Source organism: Triticum urartu, chromosome 3A (assembly GCF_056163025.1).
Source record: "Triticum urartu cultivar PI428250 chromosome 3A, HENAU_Tu73, whole genome shotgun sequence".
In the NCBI taxonomy this organism is placed as follows: domain Eukaryota; kingdom Viridiplantae; phylum Streptophyta; class Magnoliopsida; order Poales; family Poaceae; genus Triticum; species Triticum urartu.
This window is the reverse complement of record NC_141875.1, coordinates 264,588,494-264,598,173: the sequence shown is the minus strand read 5'-3', so window position 1 is coordinate 264,598,173 and position 9,680 is coordinate 264,588,494. Positions and strand designations below refer to the sequence as shown.

The window sequence follows — 9,680 nt, the reverse complement described above, 5'->3', positions numbered from 1 at the left end:
CCCACCGCCGCTGCACACCACCATCATCCTCCCCTCACCTAGGCCCCAGATCGAGCAGGCAACGCGGCGCTTGCAGACCCGCGACGGTTGGAGTTCTCGCGCCGCCGCCGGCTCCTATCCCGTGCGTCCAGCCCTACTTCGTGCACGGGGCGAAACAGTCGCCGCTGCCGGAGCGGCCCTCGGTAGCAAGGAGGCCCAGGTAGACATGGGGCCCGTCGCCAGTTCCCGATCCCGCGCGCGCCAGCCCCTGCTACGCGCACGCGACGAAACGGCCACTGCTGTCGGAGTGTCCTTCGGCGGCGAGGAGGCCCAGGGAGACAGGCCGGCGGTGACGCTCGTACTCCTTCGCGCAACCACTCCGACGACGGCCAGGTGATCCATTCCCCTCCCTATATTGTTCTCCTTTAGTGCTAGGTTTTCATGTTCCCATTGATTTGTGTGGGACTTTATCGCAGGATTGTTGCTGTCTCTGTTCCTTGAAATCCCATACATGCCCGCGTCCAATTTGTGCTCGTCGTCGCCTTCCTACAATAGCTACGGATCTGCAGGTATAGCCCTCCTTTTGTTTAATCCTCCTTTTGTTAACCCTCTTTTCTTTTCTCATTAATTAATATTTGTTTGGGCCATGTTCTGTTCTAAATGCTTGCTACTGATTGCTTGTGAATGGCGCTGGAGCTGGCCGACCAGACCCCTGGAGGTTGGAGGAGGCCTTGGGGAATGGGGATGATGAGCGGCCAGCTGTCGGCAGAACCCCACTGTCATCTCCCATATCCTGCTGTTGGCAATGTGGACCATGGAGAACGCGAGGAAGATTTGGTCTACCCAATGCGGCGATGAGGCGTCTGATGAACGAATAGTCTGTCCGGTCACCTTCGTTCAAGCTATGCATGTGCTCTCTTTTGTTTTCAACTCATGTGGTGATTTTCTGATGTCTTTCAAACTTCCAATTTTATAGATTGGAGGCTCTGCGGAAGAAGAACCTGGAGAACACCTCTCTTCCTTTACATCTAAAATTGAATTTACAGGTGATCGATTCATGAAGTTCAACTGTTCATCAAATTGAATGCAAGGGTGATTAGGATTTTATAGGATTATATTTGCTTATTGTCATAATATTTAAACTACTGATGATGTTCTAGAATGTTATTTGGTATTCCTTTCAGCTATGAAGTGGTTATTTTTAATGTGTTTTTGACAAGGGAACCTACCACTTTGATGATTTGGTATTAGAATGAAACAGACTTGCAATTTCAGTTTGCATCTACACTCTGATGCTTATGGTTTTGAAGTACATCTAATGCTTTTGGTCTTGAAGTACGTATCACTGCACAGTTATTAACATATGACTCATACAAAACTTGATGAATTGCAGAGTTATAGTTTCATGATTTCATAACATACTTAATTCAAAAGTTTGGCCTCTATTTGACGAGCAGGTTGTCTTAGAAAATCGACAGCTGAAGGTGACTATTTCAATTCTTATAATCAAGAGCTACAAACTTCTTCTAGCTCCAAAACGAGGCAGGTAATGCAACTTATGCAAGTAAGTGAAGGATGCCCAAAAGATTCAAAAGGGTGTGATGACTGCTTTGAAAAAGCATCACTTCCTAACATAAGCGAAGAGGAGAAAAGGAAGATCCTTCACTTTGTGATTATTGGTGGTGGACCCACTGGGGTTGAATTTGGTGCAGAGCTGCATGTTTTTCTTATCGAAGATATGGTGAAGCTATATCCTGCAATTGAAGAATTTTTGAAGATAAGAATTATTCAGCAAGGAGAACATATATTGAATATGTAGGTCACTATTAACTTACCAGATAATGAGCATTCATCAATCCTGCAGTAATAGCTAAAAAACTATTATATGACATCCGCTCATCACTAAGAATATGTTTTGGTATGAATAACAATCCTCCAGGGAAATTAATGTACTTGAAAGTCAGCTTCCATGCGCAGATAATGAGTTTGTACTGCTGGTTCACATATAGGAGACTAGAACATGCATGCTGCAGGTAGTGTGCTCCCAGCTAATCATCTCCTGGGATAATACTCAAATAGTGTCATAGAAAATGAACAATTTGAACATTTATTATTATTAGGAAAACAGTTTAGTCATTAAAAGTGGAACATATATCCTGATCATTGATTTCTTACTAGGATACATTGAACAAAACCACCTTACCTCCATGCTCCAAACAATGCTAGCGTAGGATTAATTCTTACCAAATATTATTAGTAGTTTCTGGATTGTGGGAGATTCCTCCCTGATCTTCATCCATTTTGCTTTTCTTTTTATGTGGATGTTCCTGACTTCTATGAAATTATCACGCTTACTGTAGACATTGCAATTTTATTGGGAATACGACATTTTGTTGATTTGACAAAGAAATTTTTCCTACTGTTTCAGTATCCATGCCTTTCGTTGTAGCGTCAGTAGATCTTCTCTTTTCTCCATGTTTACTATGAGATGATATATCTATTTCTATAAAGGATAGATGTGTTTGCTGAAACAAAGTTCCAAAGAGATGACATCGAGTTGAGTATGGATTCAGAGTGATAAAGGTCTCTGGTGGAGGATCATTGGTGTCGTATGGGATGGACGTTCGGTCTACTGGCATAGGTGCTCGTCCCTTGACTGGACTGGTGTGATGGAGCCATGGAGATGAAGTGTTTGTCAAATTTCTTGCAAGGGTCGCTACTTGCTTGCTGCCATAATATTTAAACAATTGTTGATTTTCTAAAATGTGTTTTCGGCATTAGTAGACTCACTTTTGATGTGTTGGTATTAGAATGAAACGTACTTACCATTTCAATTTGCATCTACAGTCTAATGCTTATGGTTTTGAAGTACACATCGCTGCATAGTTACTAACGTATGGTTCATATAGAACTTGATGAATTGCAGAGTTATAATTTCATGATCTCACGAGTTACTAAAATCAAAAGTTTGGCTTCTATTTGATGAGCAGGTTCTCTTAGAAGATCAACAACTGAAGGAGAATGTTTTAATTCCTATAATCAACGGTACAAAGTGGAAGTGGCTGCGAGCACACCACCGTCCGTGCACCTGTCCTTCCTCACTCCAACATCAGATGACCCATCGACCATGGCCATTGTCCCATGCGTGGCCAATAAATTTTACACTGCTGAGGGGAGCGACCAGCTCGTGGTTGTGGTGTCTGGTTGCTCCATCTGGGGTTTGGCGTTTTTTGAACAGGTGCACCACACCATCCACTGCCGATCAATGCCTCTCTTATTCGGATAGGACCATCTGTCGGTCTGGTCAGTTTCATATATTAAATTAGGCCCAAATCGAGTGGTTTCTCGAGGTCAGATGTGAGAAAATCGGATGAGAGTTGGGGGTCTGGGCAGCACCTGGGTCTGTCATTGAGGCTTCTCTTTCTCTCGCGTGGCAGGTTGATTTGACTCCGCACAGCGTCTGCGTCCTCACCTCGCTCAAGGTATGTTTTTTTTGCTCTTTCCTCCTGTAGTGGAAATTATGTTTAAATCGTGCCGCTTACTGTCCCACCTGTTAACCTGCACAAGCCGTAATGCTTTTGTATGTTATATGTTTTGCTTAATTGACATGCTGTGATGTGTTCATGCGGTTAGCATTTCATGAATCTGGGAACTTTGTTTTTTTAGAAGATTATCTGAGAACTTCGTTAGTTCATGCTAGTGGTCACTGCTTCAATGATCACCTGTATCCAAAATCTTTTTGTCAGGATGTATAGTCCCGCGCCTTGCAAAATTGTGCCAGTTTCTGCAAATATGTAAAATAGGTGTCACTGTATCAGACTATCTGTAATAGGGTCTCTATAGTTCTAAAATCCTAACCATTCTGTTGTGAAGTGCACATGTTTCCTGCAAGTGGTATCCTATATTGGATATGCTTTGTACATGCGTATTTGTTATGTCGAATTGCTGCTGTTACTTATATAGACCTATTATTTTAGGTTAAAAATGTTGGCTTGGAGCCTATCCCTAAAGTCTTGTTGGTTTTTCTGAACATCCAAGAAAAAAACATGGCAGTGATCAGAGCATTTGGTACTGAGGGAAAAGTGAAGGGTCTGAGTAGTGTTCTTCCAATTGAAGTTGTTGAGCCTTCTGGTGTGCCCCAGAACTGGCTTTCTTTCAGCATCATTAAACAAAGCTTTGAATACTATGCTAGCAGTTTGTAGTTGTGCTCTAAATACATGTTCCCCTACTTGTAATCGCCACTTTTTGTTTGTTTCTGCATTAATTAGTGGATCTAAGGTAGTTAGACACACATTGACTATAATTGGTCATCTCTACTAAGACATGAGTGGCATCAGGACACATGTGCTACGAATCATATCCAAAAGCAATGAAAAGGGTGCCTACAACCTGGCGCCGCACAAGCTCCCTCTGAGGAGGCGCCACGGGGTGGCGCCCCAACTGCTAGTATATATGCGTATACGCATATTCCCTGTGGAGGCACACACATGTACTACCCGTGTGAGCATCTTCGAGAGACGTTTTCATTGACAACGAGAAGTTTACGGTGGCTTCGTAAATGTAAGATGGTATGCCCGTGCAATGTTGCTGTTAGAAAAATTGCAGTCTTAAAAAAAGTTCCCGTGCAATGAGATAAAACAATAATAAACATAATAACATTTATAATGACTAGAAAATTATCCCGCAAAAAATGACTAGAAAATTATCCATGTGTTGCAACAGAGCATAAAATATTGTTTTCTTTAACAGTAATTGTCTCAAACATGTAGTATCACATGAATAGCGTGCCCCGAGCCTGCAATAACTAGGGATGGCAATGGGTACCTATTACGCGTGTACTCTGCGGGTAAAAACCCTATTAGGGCAAGGGTATGGATAAAAAAAATACCCATGAATACGTAAATAGGAAAATTTCACACCTATTGGGTATAGTGGGTACGGGTATGGTTTAGTATAACCCATACTCATGTATCAATGTACCCGCATATATTCTGACAAATAGACCTTACATATTATTTATTTACATATTAAATATATTATATGTACATAAATCCCGCAGCCCTAAAAAGCCCCGATCATGCATTCATGTTAGGCCACCTCACCACAATAGTTAGCCCACGAACGAGTATGCATTGCTGTCATGATGTGTTGTTGTTTATAAATTATTATTATTATTATAAGTTGTTGTTTATGACTATGTAATGTTCAAATTGATGTCTTGTAAATCTGGGCAATTTTACCCGCGGGTACCCATTTATCTTGATGGGTGATGGGTGATGAGGACATCAATACCATTGTTACACCCACAGCCCCTGTTGGTATACATACTGGACCAATTACTAGAGTTCGCGTACGCCAATTGAATTATCAGGTACTTTCATTTCTTGGTAACGATTCTAATGTTCATAAGAATATGATGCTGTCTAAATTAGATACATTTGTTTTGCTTACAAATGAAGGGCCTAGCTTGGACAAGAAAGATGAACCTTGAAGCAAGTTCAAGCATGGAGATGATGGCATGCGCAAGGGGAACAAGAACGGAGTTACAAGTGATGATTCCAGGACTTTGAAGCCACCATAATGAGTGAATGAAGCCTTGGACAAAATATACAAGATGCCGCTTCATAAATTTCATCCAGAGGCTATTTTAGGTGCTGCGTCACCTTATTATTGGGCCAGGCCCATGTATTTTTGAAGTACTTAAGTATAGGTTGTTTTTAGAGTCCGTATGTGTGGGGAAACAAGAGTTAGGGTTGGTTTCGGACCCCTCCACCAAAGGGCCACGAAATTCCCCCTCTCTCCTCCATATATACAGACCTTAGGGCATCGTTTTGACTTTGGGTTTTGTTTAGATTAAAAGTTCGCCATAGCTGCAACTTCGCGTACTTCGTTTGTGTCCAACGACCAGACCAAGACGCCACAGAACCCCACCTTGATCAATAAAGCTTTCATTTTATATTCGCAATATCCAGATTGCAATCTCAGTTTCTTGCTTGTTCTTTATTTGCTCGCAGGAAACAGACCCTTATGGTCAGGTTGATCGTGCTCCGACGTGGTCAATGACCCCTCAGAAGTTGGTTTAGCGATTGCTAAGGCGCGACGTCTCGCCCGTTCGTAGTCGGATCGTCAAGGTCGACTCTCACAGAAACGATAGCCACCATCTCATCGAAACATCGGGACACCTTTGCCTCTATCAAGTGGTATCAGATTTCCAGGTTGATCGGTGAGATTTTACAGTTTTTCGTAGTTTAGATCGAGTCTATTCTTCATACCTATAATCCACGAAAAAAGCCAAAAAAAATTAGGGTTAGTTCATCATATCCGAACCAATCTGAGCCTTTGCATAGTCTTTTCAGTATTTTGCTTTGTTGAATTTGCGGTTGCATCGTCGTGTCTAGTTGCTGGTCTTAGAGTCTAGTCTTTTAGAGTTTCGAGTTCTGGTCATAAGTTGTCACGCCACCGCTGCACCATCATCATCGATCCGTATCCATATACCACCACCAATCTGTCTCCATATATCATCATCAATCTATATCCATATACCACCACCGCTGCCATATCCTACCATCATATATCCACTACCAATTCGAGTTCCTTTCATATTAGGTTTGTTTTCGAGGTCCGTCTAATTTCCGATTCGTGTCTCCTTGCCTGAGTAGGTCTCGGGAAAAAAAGTCTGGAGACCCCGGGCAGTTTTTAGGCCAAAATTTTCGCAGGCAAAAATATTTTTTCCTATCCTTTTTTAGGCTTTTCTGAGTCTTTTGAGCCACGTGCCATCATAGTGATTTTTTGTCGCACTTTTTCGTCGTCGCTGCCTTGATTTCCAAAAAAAAAGTCAATTTTTTTTCGTGCCCATCCTGTCAGTTTGACGAGGGAAGAGTTTTGAGACACTCGCCATTATAGTGATTTTTGCAAAAAAAGAGGAGCGCAAAAAAAGAGCGAAAAAAAAGTTCCAGAGTGTGATTTTCCCTTGTTAACGTGCAGCGCCGTGATTTTGTTAGTGTTCTAGGCTCGCGTCTCTAGCACGGTCTAGCCTAGGACCAGCACAGTCCCGTCGTTGAGCGTTTATTCAACTTTGCATCTCTGAATTGATTATTGCTGACCCTTTTTGCTACCATATTATAAGTCTTCCCAGCTCCACATACATCTACTCGTGCGTTTGACTCTCCCTGGTAATCGCTCTATCAAAGTTTTGAGAGTTTTGACTACGACGGTTGCCGATCACCGCCTGCTGCTGGGTAAGAACTAGTAAGAATTTGAGATTTGCTTGACGGATTTGTGACATCCACCACCACCTCTTGTTAGCAGTCCGTAGGATCATATTCTTGTGTGTTTCTATTGCTGCTAACCATGGCAGGATCACAAGCCGACGAGACTGACTGGGAGAACCTGACAAATAAGGAGTTGCATGATAAATTTCAGCAAATGATGAGTGGACAGGTGCAAGATGTGCTAAACAGATTTGAAGAGGCCATGGAGAAGATAGATGGCATGGAGAAGACATTCGAAACAAAACTCGATAACATGTTTAATGAATTGCTCGTGCGTCTTCCACTACCACCACCGGCTGCCCCTAACACACCTCTACAACAACAACAACAACAACAACAACGTCGCTTTTCAAATCAAGTGGGACAAGCACAACACATTCCCATTGACCCTAGGCAAAATTTTGGTGCCGCTGTTGATGCTTCTGCCGCTCCTGCTGCTACTGCAGAGGTGGAGGACCATTACGAGGATGAGGTTGACCAAAATCAGAACTACGTGTAACCACCAGCACCACCACCACCAGGTCGTCCTCATGCATATCATCGCAACGGTAGGGCTGCACCACCACCTGAGGTACATGACCATCTTCGTAAACTAAAATTGAATATTTCACCATTTGAGGGTAGATATGTTCCTGATATATATCTTACTTGGGAGTTAGAAACTGAACAACGATTTACATGTTTACAATATCCTGAGGAGAGACGTGTTCCTGCTGCTGTTTGTGCTTTCACTAGATTTGCATGTGTTTGGTGGTCTGAACATTGTAGATTATATCCTATTCCAGCTACTTGGGCTGCTTTGAAAACTGCTATGCGTACTTGTTGGGTTCCCCCATATTATCAGCGTGAATTACTTCAAAAATTACAGTGTTTAAGACAAGGAAAAAATTCTGTAGAAGAATATTATCAGGAATTACAAACTGGCATGATTAGATGTGGTATTGTTGAGGAGAATGAAGCTATGCTTGCACGTTTTATGGGTGGATTAAATAGAGAGATTCAAACCATTCTAGAGTATAAGGAGTATACTAATATCACTCGTTTATTCCATCTTGCTTGTAAAGCTGAACGTGAAGTGCAGGATCGACAGGCATTGGCGCGAACTAACTTTTCTGCAGGTCGATCTTCATCATGGACACCACTTGCATCATCTACTTCCACTCCACCAGCACCTCCATCAGGTGCCACCTCCAGTCGTGATACAAGAAAGCAGGCACAACCACCACTATCTGCCAAGAGCACACCTGCCGGGCCTGCGCAGAGCTCTTCTTCTTCCATGGCATCAACAGGGCACACACGTGATATTATTTGTCGTCGTTGTAAGGGAAGAGGACATTTTGCGAGAGAATGCCAATCTCAGCGTGTGATGATTGCTACTGAGGATGGTGGGTATGAGTCCGCTAGTGACTATGATGAGGAGACTTTGGCTCTTATTACACGTGAAGAACACGGTAGAGATGATTTTGATCATGAGACGCAATACATGGCTCCTGAAGATGCTGACAGGTATGAATGTTTAGTTGCTCAATGTGTTTTGAGTGTGCAGGTCACACAAGCTGAGCAAAATCAGAGGCATAATTTGTTCCATACAAAGGGAGTTGTGAAGGAACGTTCTGTTCGCGTCATCATAGATGGAGGGAGCTGCAACAACTTGGCTAGCATGGAGATGGTGGAGAAGCTATCTCTCACCACAAGACCACATCCACATCCTTACTACATCCAATGGTTCAACAACAGCGGCAAGGTTAAGGTAACACGTACTGTTCGTGTGCATTTTAGTATCTCTACATATGCTGATTATGTTGATTGTGATGTGGTACATATGCAAGCATGTTCCTTATTACTAGGTAGACCATGGCAATTTGATAAAAATTCTGTACACCATGGTAGAAACAATCAGTATACTCTTGTTCATAAGGATAAAAATATTACTTTGCTTCCTATGACTCCTGATTCTATTTTGAAAGATGGTATTAATAGAGCTAATAAAGCAAAACAGGAGAACAATAAGAGTGAAAATCAGATTGTGGCAAAAGAATTTGAGCAAAAAATGAAGCCTAATAATAAACCATCTAGTGTTGCTTCTGAAATTAAATTGAGAAGTGCATGTTTACTTGCCACCAAATCTGATATTGATGATCTAGATTTTAGCAAATCTGTTTGCTATGCTTTTGTGTGCAAAGAGGCATTATTTTCATTCGAGGACGTGCCTTCCTCTTTGCCTCCTGCTGTCACTAACATTTTGCAGGAGTTCGCTGACGTCTTTCCACAAGACGTGCCACCGGGATTACCACCGGTTCGAGGGATTGAGCATCAAATTGACTTAATTCCGGTGCATCATTACCCAACCGTGCGCCATACCGTACCAATCCAAAGGAGACGAAGGAGATTATGCGTCAAGTACAAGAACTGCTCAACAAAGGTTATATA

The 9,680-nt window shown here is 42.4% G+C and overlaps 1 protein-coding gene across 6 annotated transcripts; it reads left to right on the top strand.

Annotated features, from left to right (window-relative positions):
• Positions 1 to 956: 956 nt before the first annotated feature.
• Positions 957 to 7,923, top strand: LOC125543878 (dolichyl-diphosphooligosaccharide--protein glycosyltransferase subunit 1A). Of its 6 annotated transcripts, none has more exons than XM_048707373.2 (5): positions 957 to 1,794; positions 1,919 to 2,012; positions 2,970 to 3,217; positions 3,417 to 3,461; positions 3,957 to 5,944. In XM_048707373.2, exons 2-5 carry the CDS (start codon positions 2,000 to 2,002, stop codon positions 4,179 to 4,181), a joined length of 531 nt encoding a protein of 176 aa, XP_048563330.1. In that variant the 5' UTR covers positions 957 to 1,794; positions 1,919 to 1,999; the 3' UTR covers positions 4,182 to 5,944. The 6 variants fall into 6 exon arrangements, 3 of the variants coding, with proteins under 3 accessions (XP_048563330.1, XP_087402998.1, XP_087402997.1); XM_087546872.1 differs by having other exon boundaries at positions 1,919 to 2,873; XR_015618706.1 differs by adding an exon at positions 7,697 to 7,923 and having other exon boundaries at positions 1,919 to 3,461; positions 3,957 to 7,608.
• Positions 7,924 to 9,680: the final 1,757 nt, after the last annotated feature.